The following is an 18,127-nucleotide window of genomic DNA, read 5'->3' as shown; positions in this document are numbered from 1 at the left end:
CCGATAATGTAAAAACTAGATTAAGTGGTTAACCACTACCCTGTGCTCCTGACAAAAGCATGAATGTATCCTTTTGACTTAACTGACTTCTTCAGATTAGGCACCTTTAGTGAAGTTGTATTCTGCCTATTTCTCGTCTCTCTCCAGGTATCTAAGGATCATCCATCCATCAGGAACTCACATGCTGCAGACACTGCAGACTGCACGAATCATCTCTGTCATCACCTGGGTTTTTCTCCTGGCTCCAACAATTGTATATATCATAATTTTTTTCAGTTCCCAGAAACCTCTGACCTTTAATCCTAGCCGCTGCGTTCACCTGTTTAGTCCATCAGTCAGCCTGTTGTTCAGAATTATCAACACCTTCTCTGCCTTCATCTTCCTCTTAGTCTTCATATCCATGGTCTTCTTCTACTACAGCATCTCCCGCAGGTTGCTGGAGGCACAGCAGAAGCAGCTGGCCTCCTCTGGCTCTGAGAAGCTGGTGAAGTCTCGCAGAAACATGTTGGTGCTGGTCAGCATCTTCTGTGTTTGCTTTGTCCCATTTTACCTGGTTCGTCTTCCCTTTACGTTTCTGTGGAGCGATGACTCAGTAGGTCCAGTATTGTTCTACCTGAAGGAGGTGACCACCATGGTGTCAGTTTTCAACATCTGCCTCGACCCTCTTGTTTACTTTTTCCTCAGTAAGACTTTTTGGGACAAGGTGAGAAAGGCATCCTGGAGAGCCAAATATCCGACTAGAAACGAGGAGAATGAGAGCAGGAGGGACAAGCTGGACATCATTACATGAGAACCAGTGACTTCAACCAGTTAGTTGTGAAAATGTACATTTTAGATTTCAATTTTGTTTTACAAGTTGATAAAACCAGTGTCATGGACCTTTATCCTCGCAAACCACAAGTCAGAAATCAAAACAGAGCTAAAATCAACACAGAAACATTTCCACAGAGACGCATCAGTGTTTATGTTTCTAGTTTTCAGGAATGAGCTCAAAGGCTGATTTAGTATGAACTGAACCATTCTGTGGTCAAATTCAAATGTTGTTCATATGGTTCTGGCTCTTTGGCTCACATGACCAATGGATGCCCTTTTTAACTGTATTTTAGATATACGATCTTGGATGGCAGAAAACTTTTTACAGCTTAACCAGGACAAGACTGAAGTTTTAATCGTCGGTCCCGAGGCTCAGAGAGAGAAACTCTTGTCTAAATTAGAGGCATTTTCACTATGTCCTTCGCTACAAGTGAAAAACCTGGGTGTTATTTTTGACTCTGAGCTTGGTTTTATCCCACATGTTAAAAACATGTAACCAAAATTGGATTTTATCATCTAAAAAATATAGCCAGAGTCCGCCCAATTCTCTCTCGGGCCAACACGGAGATGCTGATGCATGCTTTTATTACCAGTCGCATTGATTACTGTAATGCCCTGCTCTCTGGTCTTCCTAAGAAGAATATTTCAACTTTACAACTTTTGCAAAACTCAGCAGCTCGTGTGCTGACGAAGACCAGAGGGCGGGCCCACATTACACCGGTTTTAGAATCGCTGCACTGGCTCCCCGTGTGTTTCAGGATCGATTTTAAAGTTCTTTTATTGGTTTTTAAATGTCTTAATGGTCTTGGGCCTTCTTATCTCTCAGATCTGCTTTTACCATACGAACCCTCGCGGACCCTGAGGTCCTCTGGTACTGGCCTTTTGATTGTCCCTAAAGTCAGGACACATACTCACGGAGAGGCAGCTTTTCAGTGGTATGGTCCTCATCTGTGGAACAGCCTGCCGGAGGAGCTCAGGGCCGCAGAGAACGTACATGTTTTTAAGAACAGGCTCAAGACCCACCTTTTTAATTTAGCTTTTACTTAGCGTTTATTTATTTTATGCTTATTTATTCTATCCTGTTATTCTATTATTAATTTAGGCTTTACCTAATATTTATTGATTTTATTCTTATTCATTTTTTAACCTTCTTACTCTATTTATATTTATATTGTATCCCGTTCTTATTTATTTTATCATTTTACCCTGTATATATCCTATTGTGTCATATCTCCAGTGTTTCCTCGGAGGGCGCTCTCTGCACCGGGGCTGTGATCGACCATGGCTGCTGGGTCTCTGGGGGTCCTCTCAGCCTGGCTGGGGGGCTCCTTGGCCTCCCTCCTGCTGTGTGCCCAGCCTGGAGGCTGCGGTCTGTTACCGGCTCCCGGTGCAGACGGCTCCCTGTTATAGTGTTTCCTCACTTGGCTCATGCGAACCCAGCCCAATTTTTACTCTTTAAGTGTGTGCGTGTGTGTATGTGTGTGGGGGGGTGGGGGATATGTGTGTATTCACATCATTTATGTTAATGAGAGTGAGTGAGTTGGAGGGTGGGGTGGGCTGCTTTTAACTATGTAAAGCACTTTGTGCTACATTTTTTGTATGAAAAGTGCTTTATAAATAAACACTGATTGATTGATGATTTAATGATTTAATATTTTTAGATTTAGATACAATTTAGTATTGCATTTTACATTGCTTAGTATGTTTGCGAATTTCTAGTTTATGTGCTTTTGTTTATTAGGTTACCTTTGTGCCTTTGTCTTCATCTATGTGTCCTTCGCTCCCTCTCTATCTGTGTGTCTTCTTTGCCCTTCAGCTCTTAGTCGTGTCCTGTCTTTCTGTCTCCCTCTTTTGTTACCATGCTTCCCCTCCTTGTGTTTCATTCCTCTTCTCCCCTCTATGTCATGTGAATCCATGTCTGTTTCTTCAACGAACCCAGTGTCAAGCTGTGTGTCTTAGTCTGCGGCTCAGTGTGTTTCCTGTTTTATTTTGCACCCTGTGCTCAGCGGGTTCAGTTTTGCTTCCCTCTGTCTAGTCTACTGCTTGTGTTCCCCATCTGTTTCCATTTCCCTCCCTTCCCCCAATTTCAATGTAAAGAGGAACTTTTATCCTGTTCAGCAGTAATTTGTACAGTTCATAATGAAAATTAAACAAAAGACAATGACCGAATTCCTTTTGCTTATAAATAAATAAAACAAAAAAAACATTTATAACCCATTTTCCTACTTTAGAGTTTTTCCACAAATATGTAAAAGGTGTGTTATGTAATGTAAAAATAAGTGTGTGCTTCATTTTTTTTTTTGGCTTAACCCTCTGGGGTCCAGGGTATAATTGGCCGTTTTTGACTACTTTTGATTTTACGTCTATATTTCACTTTTAAAATATCTTTTTCTTGCCTTGTTTGGTATCATTATTTTCAGCACAACCTCAAATATCTGAAATGAGAGTTATTTTTTCATTTTGGTTTACTATATTTGCACAGGTGATCTAAATTCAGACAAAAAATTTAATATCCGAGTAGAAAAAGTTATATTTTTTACTGTAAAACCCACAAACATGTTTAACGAATCATTTTCATAACTTGAAATGCAAATAGAAATTGTACATTTCTAAAAATTATGCACAAGTTTTGCAAACAACAAAGTTATATGGTACTATTTACCTAAAAATGCAGCCAAGGCCTCGGGGGTTTTTTATGTAACCATTTAAATCTATTTACAGAACAATCAGGTGTGCTGCATCAAATAAGAAGGCACACAAATTATCTGTGCCAGTCCAAAACATGTAGTTTGTGTTCAGTATAAGACAGAGGAGAACACCACAGGCCTAAACCCTGCAGGTCTGACAACAGGAGGTGCATCAGTCCAGTTTTCCATGTGGGAACAGCGTTTACACTGGAATCTGCCTTTGACGGCTTTTTTAGAGCAAATGTGAAATTCAGCCGTCTAACTGACACACAATACAAAACAATAACTACACAACATACTAACTACAGCCTCCAAACACGCTAAACGTCACTAATGTCTCACATATGAAAACTCGCTCTCTCTCTCTGTCTTTCTCTCGCCCGCTTTCCGTTGCGGGTGTCACTCCTAAAAACTTCCCTGTAATGATATCCACCATTACAGATATCTCCACCATTTGACCTTAGAACTGAAGAAGCTTCTCGGATGAGAGGTGAAACGTCTTCAAGTAACTTAAAGAAGTCCAGACGCTTTTCTTTGCAAGCTCCTTTGACTACGATGACCTGGATGACTGAGAACCTTCACAGACATATTCCCTGGAATACACTCTCACAGTCTGTTTTTAAAACCTAAAGAGAATTATGGATTTGATCAACTGGTCTCTGAATGCTATTGACACCCTTTTCTCAATGAGAAGTCTGGGCTTGGGAGAGCCCGAGTGCCCTGGAGGGACTTTCCCTGCCGGATACACGATGGACGGGTGGCAGAAACAGAGGATCGTGTGCCTTGCGGGACTGTCGATCGAGGACGCTGAAGATATCTACCTATTCAGAACCATGATAACAGGGTTCTTGCTGATCTGAGCTGGCTTGGCCCAGGCTTATCGGAGAATTAAGACAGCGGAACCGGCTGTTCAAACCCCCCCACCCCCCAAGGCTGCCTGCAAATCTCTTTTTTCTTTTACTACATCTTATTAATATTTTGCTCTTACTATTTTTTCTATTTATTTTTTATTATTTTTATTTTATTTTCAAATGAAAACCTGAAACCTAGTAAAGTAACTGAGTCAAAGTTCAAAGAATAAGTGTAGCAAACACATATCTATCTCGGAAATAACTTGTGACAGTTTAACATTGACGAGAAACAGGAAATACGTCAATGGGGAGAGCAACAGTGTGGTCATTGTTTATTTCCTGATCTACAGTGATACCATCACACCACGAGAACGACTAAAGCAACTTTTCCTTCTCACAAAAAGCTACAAAATCAGAGGTGAGTCTTGTTCATTTTTCATCCTCAAATCTTTTGTAATTCTCGTGATACAACAGACACTGAATAAAACCACTTTTAACCAGTCTTGACTGAAAGGACAAAATATTAAGGTGGATTCTGTGAGTGAACATTAAGTTAATCTGAATACATGCTGACAGATGTCTTACTGGCTGAGGCCCATGGTGTCCTGGCATCAGGTGAACTGATGAAAAACCTTGTGCTCAAACATGATGATATATTAGAAAATATACTGTGATTAGCACATCATTATATTCAGAAAATATTATCAGGAAGGCGTCAAATACCTTTTTCTAAGCATTATATTCAGCAGCAAGACTGTACGGTGCATTACATAGAAAACATCATTAGACAACTTTTGTTGTGAAATTAATTTAATTGAACTCAACAAAACACTCAGTAGGTTATTCAAAATTGCATCTACATAGCTTTTCAAAGCATACAACCTGTTTATCAGAACTAATCAGCAAGCTATGTGTGACTTTTCTGTGCGCCAATGTCAGTGATAGCAAACAGGAAATGCATCAGAGTTCATAGTAGCGCTGCAGTCACAGTGTGTTTTCTGATTTAAATTGATACCATAAAACCACAAAGACATAACGACTGAAGACACTTTTCATGCTCTCAGAAAAGTACAGAGAGATACTTCAAATACAGGTGAGTCCAGCTGGTTTCTCAGATTTACAGAAAAACACGCAAACTGACTGTGTGTGTTGTAACACATCCCGCATGATGTCACTCAGCAATCAAATCATTTTATTCAGAGCAACTGTGAGAGGAGACAAGATGTAGAAGTCCAAATTATTAATTCAGAAAAATATGGAGAAATAAAAAGTTAAAGATTGTTTGCAATGTAGAATATAGTGAAGGAGGACCGCATGCAGGGGTTAACACTGCACAAAAAGAAGGTTCTGGGTTCAAATCCAGTCTCATGTATTCATCAGGGGTAGGCAACCTTTCTGATGACGAGTGCCATTTAAAATTTCCTCAGAAGTCAATGTGCCATATGACTGCATTAGCAATAAATTTTCTTTGTCCTGGTCATTGTGTTCTTAGGCAAGACACTTTACCCTACCGCCTGCTGGTGCTGGCCAGAGGGGCCGATGGCGCGATATGGCAGCCTCGCTTCTGTCAGTCTGTGGCTACAACTGCAGCTTGCCTCCACCAGTGTGTGAATGTGAGAGTGAATGAATAGTGTATTTGTAAAGCGCTTTGAGTGCCTTGAAAAGCGCTATATAAATGCAATCCATTATTATTATTATTATTAAATTTAATAACGCTCTATGTTAACAGTTACACACTATATAGAACCACTTCATAGAATTATATTTGTTCGCAGATGTTGGCAGCTATCTGCGAATAGTTATCAGCTATTTTGAAACAAAAAAAAAGACACTTTTTATCCATAACAAGAACTCCATAAGTGCAAATGGATTGTACAACAGAAAATACAAATGCTATTTATGGTCTCCTCACAACAATGATAAGAAAAATAAACTAGGCCAATATGGCATGTCTGTTAATACAGAGACACACATGCTAATATGATCTCTGGTCTCCCACTCAGAGACCCAGGTCTCCGAGTGTCCAGCATTCAGACGGCTACCTGAGGACACTCATGTGAGAGAAAATCTGCTCACACAGATATTTAGAGCCAAATCCTGTCAATAAGCCCTCTGCAATGTTCTGAAGACAGTTAAACTTGTCAGGTAGTGATGTCCAGCAGGTGAAAATGCAGCTCCATGAACACACACAGCTGTGGATTCCAGCTGCTTCGACGTTACATTAACTGGTATTAACTCAGCCAGTTAATGTGAGACAAATCCAGCTGCTTATTAAAGATCTCTGGTTTGATCAGAAAATAAAACATTGGTCCATACACCTGAAAGTCCCAAAAATACATTGTGTCTCGAGTCTACGGATGTATCCGTGTATCTCCATGGTGCTGATGCTGTGCTGAGCGGAAAGCTCCTGAAGCTTTTGAAGTGTCGGAATGTGGAAAGCTAATAACGTCCCTCTTACCAGTAGGCTAAGTTATTTTTAGCCAATTATAAGTTGAATCTGGTAGTTGGGGTTGTTAACTAAGATACTGTCATTAAGAAGCGGCACAACTAATGTGTCTATGCGAGCTAATTTGCAATGTGCACCGCTGGCGCGGCCATTTACTTTTTAATGCACCCTCTCAGATTAATTCACTGCGTGTTGTGCCCAGGGCTGGACTGGGACACAAAATCGGCCCGGGCAATCGGACCGGCCCACCAGGTATTACAGCCATAGAGCCTTTGAATGAAAACAGATGCTGTTGTGACAGTGATGTACAGTCTTGTTGTTATATGTATGTTTTCTATACATTTTTTGTCAGATAAAACCTTTGGTTGTAATATTCAGATAATTATTTAATAAAAGCAAGATATTTTAAATGAGAATAAGAAAGTATTTCTTTGTGCCCCCCTCTCCCTGTTAATGCCCCACCTTCCCCCCTTGGCTAAACTTTGCTAGACACGCCCCTGCACAGTTACCAGCTGTCAGCTACATAGAAAAGGATCCTGGTGTTATTTGTCTCTCAGAAAAAGTTCATAACTTCCCTTCAACTCATTCATGTCACCTAAAAGGTAAACCTGTTTCTCCATCACCTGTTCAGCTCTGATGATTCAGTAAGGACGTCTCCTGGTTTCATCTTCATGTTTCCTTCTCACCAGATAACCAAACCGATATCATGACCAGCAGCTTTTACAGCTGTGGCTCCAGCAAACATCAACTGATACTAGAAAGTAATATTAAATAAATTCTTACAATGATCCTGATGATCCTCTAATCGCCTGAGCCAAGGTGTGGGTCCCGATCAGCCAGAGTTTCGGGTGAGTTCATTGTGAAACCTGGCCCCACCTTATCATGTAAATTCCTGAGGTCAGATGGCCCAGGATGTGAGTGGGCTCTCTGTCCAAAATGTGAACATTGGCATCCTCGAAAGAGTGTCCTTTATCCTTAAGATGCAGATGGACTGCTGAGTCTTGTCCTGTGGAGGTGGCTCTTCTGTGTTGTGCCATGCGCTTGTGAAGTGGCTGTTTGGTCTCTCCAATGTAGAGGTCTGGGCATTCCTCGCTGCACTGTACAGCATACACCACATTGTTAAGTCTGTGTTTTGGCGTTTTGTCTTTCGGGTGAACCAGTTTCTGTCTGAGCGTTTTGCTGGGTCTGAAATGCACCGGGATGTCATGCTTGGAGAAAACTCTCCTGAGTTTTTCTGATACACCGGCTACATAGGGGATGACAATGTTGTTGCGTCTGTCCTTCTTATCCTCCCTCGCTGTTGTCTGGTCTTCTTTTCTGTGCCTCTTTGCTGACTTTAAGAACGCCCATTTAGGATAGCCGCACGTTTTGAGTGCTTCCTTTACATGTGTGTGTTCCTTCTGTTTTCCTTCAGGCTTAGAGGGAACATCCCTCTAAGCCTGAAGGAAAAAAGAAGGAACATGTAGGTGGAAAAATGCACCACTTAGACCAATCAAAAAATGATATGGCAACATGACATTTGGTTGTTTAGGAAAAGGGGGACATTTTAGGAGTGATGGAGAAAGAGAGTGAGAGAGAGAAAGAGCGAGTTTTGAGATATGAGAGATTTGTGACATTTAGCGTGTTTGGGGTGTGTAGTTAATGTGTTGTCTTGTTTAGTTAGTGTGTAGTGTTGTGGGTAGTTTTGTGTTGTGTGTCAGAACAATGAGGCAACTGCTGTCTCCAGGTAGAAACAGGAGTGATACACCTGCTGCTGTCAGACCTGCAGGTATCAGGCTGTGATGTTCTCCTTTACGTTCTCCTAAAATAGTTTGAAATGGTTATTTAAAAAGGGGTAAAAGGTAAATGGATGCAAATAACTTTGTTGTTTGCAAAACTTGTGCATAGGATTTTAAAATCGACAATTTATTTTTGCATTTAAAGTTTTGAAATATGATTTATTAAACATGTTTGTGGTTGTTACAGTAAAATTGTAACTTTTTTTGTTTTTTGTTTTTTGTCTGATTTTAGATCAATTGTGTTAATACAGTATGTCAAAATGAAAACATAACTGTAAATTCAGACACGTGAGGTTGTGCTGAAATGAATGATACCAAACAAGGCAAAGTAAATAGTTTTTAAAGGTGAAATATGGAGGGAAAATCAAAAGTAGTTAAAAAATGGCCAATTATACCCTGGGCCCGAGAGGGTTAAACATTTTTTTTAAAGTAATGCAATAGTTACTTTCCATCCATCCATCCATCCATCCATCGTCATCCGCTTTGTCCGGGGCCGGGTCGCGGGGGCAGCAGCCTAAGCAAAGAGGCCCAGACCTCCCTCTCCCCAGCCACCTCCTCCAGCTTATCCGGGGGAACACCAAGGCGTTCCCAGGCCAGCCGAGATATATAATCTCTCCAGCGTGTCCTGGGTCTGCCCCAGGGCCTCCTCCCAGTGGGACATGCCTGGAACACCTCACCCAGGAGGCGCCCAGGGGGCATCCTTGTCAGATGCCCGAACCACCTCAGCTGGCTCCTTTCGATGTGGAGCAGCAGCTGCTCTACTCTGAGCCCCTCCCGGATGGCCGAACTTCTCACCCTATCTCTAAGGGAGAGGCCAGCCACCCTTCGGAGGAAGCTCATTTCTGCCGCTTGTATCCGCGATCTCGTTCTTTCGGTCAGTCTTGGCAGCCGGGGGTCAGTCCGCCAGGGCCTCCGCTCCTGGCCGCCACCCGGCACACAATGCACCCGACCCCTATGGCGCCTCCTGCGGGTGGTGGGCCTGCGGGAGGATGGGCCCATGTCTCCTCTTCGGGCTGTGCCCGGCCGGATCCCATGGACTAAGGCCCGGCCACCAGACGCTCGCCCTCGGGCACCCTCCCCGGGCCTGGCTCCAGGGCGAGGCCCCGGTAACCCTATCCCGGGCAGGGTAAACTGTTCCCTCGGTGTCCTTTTCATAAGGGTCTTATGAATCGCTCTTTGTCTGGTCCCTCACCCAGGGTCAGTTACTTTCCAAGTAATTACTTTTAGAATCTTGTAACTCAGTTATAATGAATTACTTTTTAAAAGTAACTTGCCCAACACTGATCATGAGTGACTCCAAGGTTTCTTACTGGGGGTCAAAATTACTGTCTCAAAGACACATGTAGTTGATCTCAACACAATGTTTAAAATTGGTTTGACTTTGATTTATCTCGAACTAAGGGACCATGAAGGTTGATCCTTTCAAAGATTAAACTAGCATTTATAAACAGTTTGTTGCAAAGAGGTAGATCTCTGAAGTAGGTTTATTTTTCAGATCTGGAAGCATGGTTGACCCAAAATATGAGACTTCACCTTCCAACCAGACCTGTGATGCTGTCGACACATCTGCCAGCACTTTCTTTATGGTGGTCTACAGTCTGCTGTTTGTGGTAAGTGTCAAATCTTCAGACTGTGCTCTGTTATACACTGGTTGAAGTTTTCATAAACTGTTCATGTTGAGTCTGAAGGTGCATGTACCAAAGTCTTCTTTCCATCATCTCTGTGTCATGTTCAGGTGGGTCTACCTCTCAATGGCTTCGTCATAAAGTTCTACTGTTGTCAAGCTCAGCAGCAGGCATCGAGCAGCTTGAAGGTCTTCCTGAAAAACCTGACAGCTGCCGACTTTCTGCTCTGTCTCTCTCTGCCACTGCGCATCGGCCACTATAATAGCGGATCTATAATAATTTGGCAGCTCTACTGCAGCTTTGGAGCCTCTGCCTTCTACCTCAACATGTGTGCCAGCATCATATTCATGGGGTACATCGCTGCCAACAGGTAAGAAACTTTTACTGATTTCAGACTGCAGTTCATGATGGTGTTGTTGACTGCAAACCATGCACTCCTGATGAAAGCATGAATGATTTCTGAAGGTGTGACAGCACTGTGACTGATCAGTGAAGTTGTCTACTCCCCTCCTTCCTCTTCTTTCTCAGGTATCTGAAGATTGTTCATCCTTCACGAACTCGTGTCCTGCAGACAGTACGGACTGCCCGCATCATCTCGATGATCACCTGGACTTTTCTTGTGACTACAGGAATTATTTTCATTATCCTGTTTTTCATCACTCATAAATCTCTGCCTTCTAGTATCAGCCGCTGTGTTCTCATCTTTAGTCCACTGGTCACTGTGTCCTTCAAAATCATTCAGGCTTTGTGTGTCGTTACTTTCCTCGTGGTCTTCATATCCTTGGTCTTCTTCTACTACAGCACCTCCCGCAAGGTGTTGCAGGCACAGCAGAGGCAGCTGGCCTCCTCTGGCTCCGAGAAGCTCTTGAAGTCTCGCAGGAACATGTTGGTGCTGGTCAGCATCTTCTGTGTTTGTTTTGTCCCGTTTTACCTGGTTCGACTACCCTCAGTTTTTCTGTGGAGCAGCTGCTCTGTAGGTCCAGTGTTGTACTACCTGCAGGAGGTGACCACCATGGTTGCAACTTTCAATGTCTGTCTGGATCCTCTTGTTTACTTTTTCCTCTGTAAGACTTTTCATGCTCAGGTGAGAATGGCATTCAGGGGGACCAACATCCAACAAGCAAATGAGGAGAGTGAGTAGCAGCTGGACATTAAGGAGGATAGATAAGATGGCGGTGAACATCATATGATTAAAGATCAACTTGACTGGATAGCCCTAGTATGAAGATTTGACATCCAGTGAGGGTCCTGATTTGTCTTCTGTGAGATGAGCAGTTTAGAAGATTATCTCTAAGAGGTTCTAAGTCCAACCTGTGAATTGATTTGGGATTTTTTGTCTTTTTCATCTGCTCATTGTTGCTGTGTTAGATGGTTAATTTTAAGAATAATTCCTTTATGAAGTGAGAAACACAGAGTAAAAAGTTCCAGGCATCTCCAAAAACAGAGCACTTTTGCAAATGTAAGATAAGATAAGATAAGAGATAAGGTAAGAGATAAGATAAGATAAGATAAGATAAGATGCACAGTGAAGTGAAGAGGCACTACAGCTTAGTTGTTCCCCCCTCCTTTATCCACCTGTTTCCCCTCCCTCTCCCCTCCAGAGAGGAGTTAAACAGTTTGATGGCGTGTGGGACAAAGGAGTTTTTAAGTCTGTTAGTTCTTGTCTTAGGGAGAAGCAACCTTTCACTGAACAGACTCTTCTGGTTGTTTATGGCCGTGTGCAGAGGATGCCCAGCATTGTTCATAATATGTGATGTCTTGATAAATCGAGCAGATAATTGAAGTTTACACAGCACCATTTTCGCATGAAAACATCTTAAAAGTTTATTTTGTGACCCAGAAAGAGTAATATTTCAAACTCCGCCACTGCCTTGTTTGGGTTTTGGACGAAATGCATTCTGGGATATTCCATTTCGTCATTTCGAGCTGATTGGAGACCAAAACAGCCAATCAGATTTTTTCGCATTCAATTCTGTGATTGGCTGGTTTTGTGGCACAAATATAACGGTGTACAGAAAGAGTTGAGCTCTTTGGGGGGAAACTCCCACAGGGTGTTAATCTGGGACTCGCCACCATTTGACACTTAGAACTGAAGAAGCTTCTCGGATGAGAGGTGAAACGTCTTAAAGCAACTTAAAGAAGTCCAGACACTTTTCTTTCCAAGCTCCTTGATCTACGATGACCTGGATGACTGAGAACCTTCACAGACTCATGCTGTGTCGATTTCTTCTGTTGTGCTCCCTAAAATCGCCATCCGTAGTTTCCCAGTGTTTTGTTATTAGTTTCCAGTTTCTAGATTTTGGTTCAGTTTTGTAACTGCTTTTTGTGTAATCTGTGCAATAAAACAGCCTCCTTCAGTTCATCCACGTGTTTTGAGTTGTGCATTTAGGTCTTTCCTCCTGCCTGCCTGTTTCATGAAATAAAATAAACACCTCCGTCAAAAAGAGGCTCAAAGAGAAAATAAGTGAGCGTCTCTATTTGTGTCTCAAAGTGATAACAGTATCTTATCTTCAGTGAGTGTTTTGCAGTTTCTACTTTGTGGTTTCTAGCCACAGCTCATCTTTCTACATAAATACTGAGGGGGAAGTACTGAAATAGCAATCAGGTGATGACGAAGACTTAAAGGGGACTGCTGTATCTTCTTTCCAACCTTCTATTTTAGACTCAGATGTGTAGGTTAAATATTTGTTTTGACAATAGAAATGACAGCCATTTGCTGTTTAGTTAGCTCAATAAAATCAGTGGACAGCACCGAGAGATACAACTGAAAAGAAACAACAAGTTATGCAACATGCCTTAATTCGTATGTTACAGCACACAGTGAAAGTGTGTAGTGATTAGAGACTGTGTAGTGACTTTGAGGAAACAGATCATACAAAACAAACTTCATTGGTGATAAGATCTTTACCACTAATAGTAACTGTTAATGGAAGCTGTATTTATTTTAACAGTGTGTAAAGTGCAGAAGAAAATCCATCCATCCATCTTCATCCGCTTTATCCGAGGCCGGGTCGCGGGGGCAGCAGCCTAAGCAAAGAGGCCCAGACCTCCCTCTCCCCAGCCACCTCCTCCAGCTTATCTGGGGGAACACCAAGGCGTTCCCAGGCCAGCCGAGAGACATAATCTCTCCAGCGTGTCCTGGGTTAGAAATCCTGTCCATAAAAATTATGAACAGAACCGGAGACAAAGGGCAGCCCTGGCGGAGCCCATCACCCACCGGGAACGAGTCCGACTTTGCGAACCAAGCTCTTACAACGGTTGTATAGGGATTTAATGGCCTGTAGCAATGGGCCAGACACCCCATACTCCCGCAACACCTCCCACAGGATACCCCGAGGGACACGGTCGAATGCCTTCTCCAAGTCCACAAAACACATGTAGACTGGTTGGGCAAACTCCCATGCACCCTCAAGTATTCTCGAGAGGATTAAGAGCTGGTCCAGTGTTCCGCGACCAGGACGAAAACCGCATTGTTCCTCCTGTATCCGAGGTTCGACTAGCGGACGAACTCTCCTTTCCAGCACCCTGGCATAGACTTTCCCAGGGAGGCTGAGGAGTGTGATCCCCCTGTAGTTGGAACACACCCTCCGGTCCCCTTTCTTAAAGATGGGGACCACCACCCCGGTCTGCCAGTCCACAGTTACTGCCCCTGATCTCCACGCAACATTGCAGAGGCGTGTCAACCAGGACAGCCCTACAACGTCCAGAGCCTTCAGGAACTCGGGGCGGACCTCATCAACACCAGGGGCTCTGCCACCAAGGAGTTGTTTAACTGCCTCAGTGACCTCGCCCCCGGAAATTGGCGGGTCATTCCCCTCATCCCCAGACTCTGCTTCCTCCTCGGAAGACATGTCAGTGGGATTAAGGAGGTCCTCGAAGTATTCCTTCCACCACTTGACAATTTTCTCAGTCGACGTCAGCAGCGCTCCGCCAGCACTATACACAGTGCAGGTAGAGCACCGCTTTCCCTTCCTGAGACGCCTGACGGTTTGCCAGAATCTCTTCGAGGCAGTCCGAAAGTCTTTTTCCATGGCCTCTCAGAACTCCTCCCACACCCGAGTTTTTGCTTCAGCCACTGCCCGAGCCGCATTCCGCTTGGCCTGTTAATACCTGCCGGCTGCCTCCGGAGTCCCACAGGCTAACCAAGCCCAATAGGACTCCTTCTTCAGCCTGGTGGCTCCCTTCACCTCTGGTGTCCACCATTTGGTTTGGGGATTATCACCTTGGCAGGCACCAACCACCTTGCGGCCGCAGCTCAATGCAGCAGCTTCGGCAATGGAGCCGCTGAACATTGTCCATTCGGACTCAATGTCCCCAGTCTCCCTCGGAATGCTGTTGAAGCTCTGCCGGAGGTGTGCGTTGAAGATCTCGCGAACTGGGGCCTCTGCTAGACATTTCCAGCACACCCTCACTACGTGTTTAGGTGCACCGGGTCCGTCCAGCGTCCTCCCCCGCCACCTGATCCAACTCACCACCAGGTGGTGATCAGTTGACAGCTCAGCCCCTCTCTTTACCCGAGTGTCCAGAACATACGGTCGCAGGTCTGGTGATACGATTACAAAATCGATCATTGACCTACGGCCTAGAGCGTCCTGGTGCCACGTGCACTTATGGACACTCTTATGTTCGAACAGGGTGTTCGTTATGGCCAAACTGTGATTAGCACAGAAGTCCAATAACAAAGCACCGCTCGGGTTCAGATCAGGGAGGCCGTTCCTCCGAATCACGCCCCTCCAGGTCTCACTGTCGTTACCCACGTGAGCATTGAGTTCCCCCCCCCCGGAACTCTAAGAAGGCTAGGTACTCCAAACTGCCACTCGGCGCATAAGCGCAGATATGACAGTCAGGACCCGTTCCCCGACCCTAAGGCGCAGGGAACAAACCCTCTCATCCACCGGGAAAAACCCCAACGTACCGGCAACAAGCCGAGGGGATATTAGAATACCCACCCCAGCTTCCCCTGCCGCTCTTGCCCCTTCTCCCAGGCGAAAGCGACGTCCACGCGGCCGTCAGTTACCGGCAGATTCTGTGAGTCAGGAACGCAGTGTTTTTTCTGCTCCATCTGAGTGTGCATTCATGAACACTCTGTCAGTTATTCCTGAGTCTAGTAATTCAATGCCAGTTAACTCTGGGTTATTCAAATGTGAAAAGAGTAATTCAGAAACGGTTAATTCTTTGTCAGATACTCCAAGGTCCGTTAACACCTGCTCTGAGGATTTAAAGGACTGCTTTCATTCTGCCTCTCCCGAGTCCTGTGTTATACTACCCAGGGCTTTTAATCTGAAAGCTGAAAATAAGGAACACTATCTACTGGAAGCTCAGTTAGCCGCCCGGCCAGAAGGTCAGTTAGCCGCCCGGCCAGAAGCTCAGTTAGCTGCCTGGCCAGAAGCCCAGTTAGCCGCCTGGCCAGAAGCTCAGTTAGTCGCCCAGCCAGAAGCTCAGTTAGCCGCCCGGCCAGAAGCTCAGTTAGCCGCCCGGCCAGAAGCTCAGTTAGCCGCCCGGCCAGAAGCTCAGTCTCCCACTCCACCACCATTGTCATCACAACCATTATGTCAGTCACCCTCAGTTCAGCCTCCTGTTCAGCAGCTGGAGGGCCCGAGGAGCCCGTCCAGTCGCCAGCCGCATCCTTATCATCTTCGCCTGGTCCAGCCCCCGCAGCTTCATCATCTTCGCCTGGTCCAACTTCAGCTCCACCCACGCCGTTGCCTGGTCCAGCTTCAGCTCCACCCATGCCGTCGCCTCGTCCAGCTTCAGGTCCCCCCACGCCGTCACCTGGTCCGGCTTCAGCTCCACCCACGCCGTCGCCGGGTCCGGCTTCAGCATCCTCTTCGGCATCCTCATCAGCGTCGCCTGGTCCGGCTTCAGCATCCTCTTTGGCATCCTCATCAACGTGGCCTGGTCCAGCCTCTGCAGCTTCATCCTCGCCTGGCCCAGCCTCTGCTTCAGCTTCATCCTCATCTGCCTCGCCTGGTCCGGCCTCCGCAGCTTCATCCTCGCCTGGCCCAGCCTCTGCTTCAGCTTCATCCTCGTCTGCCTCGCCTGGTCCGGCCTCCGTGTCTTCATCCTCGTCTGGTCCAGCCCCCGCATCAGCTCCAGCATCGCCTGCAGTGGCCTCCTCTTCAGCCCAGCCTGGCCCAGCCTCTGCTTCAGCTTCATCCTCATCTGGCTCGCCTGGTCCGGCCTCCGTGTCTTCATCCTCGTCTGGTCCAGCCCCCGCATCAGCTCCAGCATCGCCTGCAGTGGCCTCCTCTTCAGCGTCACCAGTTTCGTTTGGCCCAGCCTCCGCCTCGGCTTCTGCCTCGGCTGGTCCAGCCTCCGCCTCGGCTTCTGCCTCGTCTGGTCCAGCCTCCGCCTCGCCTGGTGCCGCAGGGATCACGCCACCTTCAGCTCCCAAACTACCGCCTCAACATCATCAAACATTTGTCAGGCCGCTTGTTGGGCATCATCACCACCGTGGCCGCCCTCCGGACTTCTGTTGCCACCCCCGCCTTCTGCGTGGACTACACGCCGCCACTGCCTTTCGCGTGGCTGGCCTCCAGACCTGCATTCGCGCCGCCGTTGCCGTCCGCACAGTCGGCCCCCGGACCTGCATTCGCGCCGCCATTGCCGTCCGCATGGTCGGCCCCCGGAACAGTTTCCGCGCCGCCGTTGCCATCCGCACGGTCGCCCTCCGGAACTGTTTCCATGCCACTGCCTACTGCATGGCCGGCCTCCGGACCTGCCCCACTGCCGCTGCCATTCGCATGGTCGGCCTCCGGAACTGAACTGTTTTGGCTTCCTGCGCTGTCGGCCCCCTGAACTTGGCCATCTGGGCCTTTTTTGGACTCTGTCCCTCCGTCCTGGGCCCCCTCCGCCCGCCCTGGTCGGGTAGTTTTCTGTTTTGGTTTTGGTCCATTTTTGTGGTTCTGCTGGGCTGTCTGGAGCCAGCCCTTGAGGGGGGGTACTGTGGAGACACGGGGACCTGAGCTACTAATGGTGGTGAAGTAGATAACTGCACGGAAGACTGAACTGAGGGCGTCTGCACTGGCACAGGGGACTGAACTGATGTCTGTTGTAACGGTGGTGGTGAGAGTGGAGTAGGCGGTGGAGTTGATGACTTCACAGGAGACTGAACCAGAGGTGAGTGCACAGGAGACTGAGCTAGAGGTGAGTGCACAGGAGACTGAGCTAGAGGTAGTAGTGATAGTTGGGGGGAAAGTGGAGCTGGTGATTGAGTGGATGACTGTGCTAAGGGAGGCTGCACTGGGGACAATGGAGACTGCACTGGGGACACTGGAGACTGCACTGGGGAAAGCTGAGATGCAGGAGACTGCAGTGATGGTTGTGGTGGAGGTGTAATGGGTGGAGGAGCAGCTGAATTGGCTGCGGGTCGGATGGCTAATGGCTCAGTGTCTTAATGGCAGGGCTATAGGTTGAATGACTCGCTGAGTAGCAGCCTGAATGGCTGAGTGTAGTGATGGTTGTGGCGGAAGAGAAACAGGTGGTAGTGTGGAAGATGGAGCTAAGGGTGACTGAGTGGCAGACCGAACTGATAACTGAAGCGATGGTAGAGGTGAAAATGGAGCTTGTGGTGGAGTTAATGGCTGTGCTAGCGTATCAGATCGCTCTCCCCGGGTAAGTCTGCTGGGTCCATATTGTGGTCGCGTCGTACTGTCATGAATCGCTGTGCGGCAGGCAGGAGTTGGACCCAAAATGCAGGACTCACAGACTCGGGGGGGGGGGGGGGGGGGGAACTCAAAACACAGTTTTATTTGCTGGCAAGGAAAAGACATACAAACTAAACTAATCTAAACTGGGAACAACAAACTAAAACTCACAAGGAGACACAGGGAGATCCACACAGCACGAGAGACGACGCGACACTGACTCAGAGAAACACAGGGTTTAAATACACTGGGAAGTAACAAGGGGAATGAGACAAAGAAGG

General features: G+C 46.3%; 2 protein-coding genes across 4 annotated transcripts in view; both read left to right on the top strand.

The window, feature by feature from the left end:
* Nucleotides 1–10,036, top strand: part of LOC146673132 (P2Y purinoceptor 14-like) — a 41,808-nt gene extending 31,772 nt beyond the window's left edge. For all 3 annotated transcript variants that reach the window (XM_085401826.1, XM_085401827.1, XM_085401825.1), the window contains one exon: nucleotides 148–10,036. In XM_085401826.1, the coding sequence (XP_085257952.1) occupies nucleotides 148–790 (643 nt within the window). In that variant the 3' untranslated portion in view covers nucleotides 791–10,036. The remainder of the gene's footprint in view (nucleotides 1–147) is intronic.
* The window catches only part of LOC146673131 (P2Y purinoceptor 14-like), a 43,469-nt gene extending 31,768 nt beyond the window's left edge, over nucleotides 1–11,701 (top strand). Inside the window, exons 2-4 of the mRNA XM_085401841.1 lie at nucleotides 10,071–10,185; nucleotides 10,311–10,570; nucleotides 10,729–11,701. Of these exons, the coding sequence (XP_085257967.1) occupies nucleotides 10,081–10,185; nucleotides 10,311–10,570; nucleotides 10,729–11,341 (978 nt within the window). The 5' untranslated portion in view covers nucleotides 10,071–10,080 and the 3' untranslated portion in view covers nucleotides 11,342–11,701. The remainder of the gene's footprint in view (nucleotides 1–10,070; nucleotides 10,186–10,310; nucleotides 10,571–10,728) is intronic.
* The last annotated feature ends 6,426 nt before the right edge of the window (nucleotides 11,702–18,127 follow it).

This window comes from Rhamphochromis longiceps, linkage group LG3 (assembly GCF_057381845.1).
Source record: "Rhamphochromis longiceps isolate RC_006_pf linkage group LG3, R_longiceps_female_GT1.1, whole genome shotgun sequence".
Lineage (NCBI taxonomy): Eukaryota > Metazoa > Chordata > Actinopteri > Cichliformes > Cichlidae > Rhamphochromis > Rhamphochromis longiceps.
This window is presented reverse-complemented; position numbering and strand designations above follow the sequence as displayed.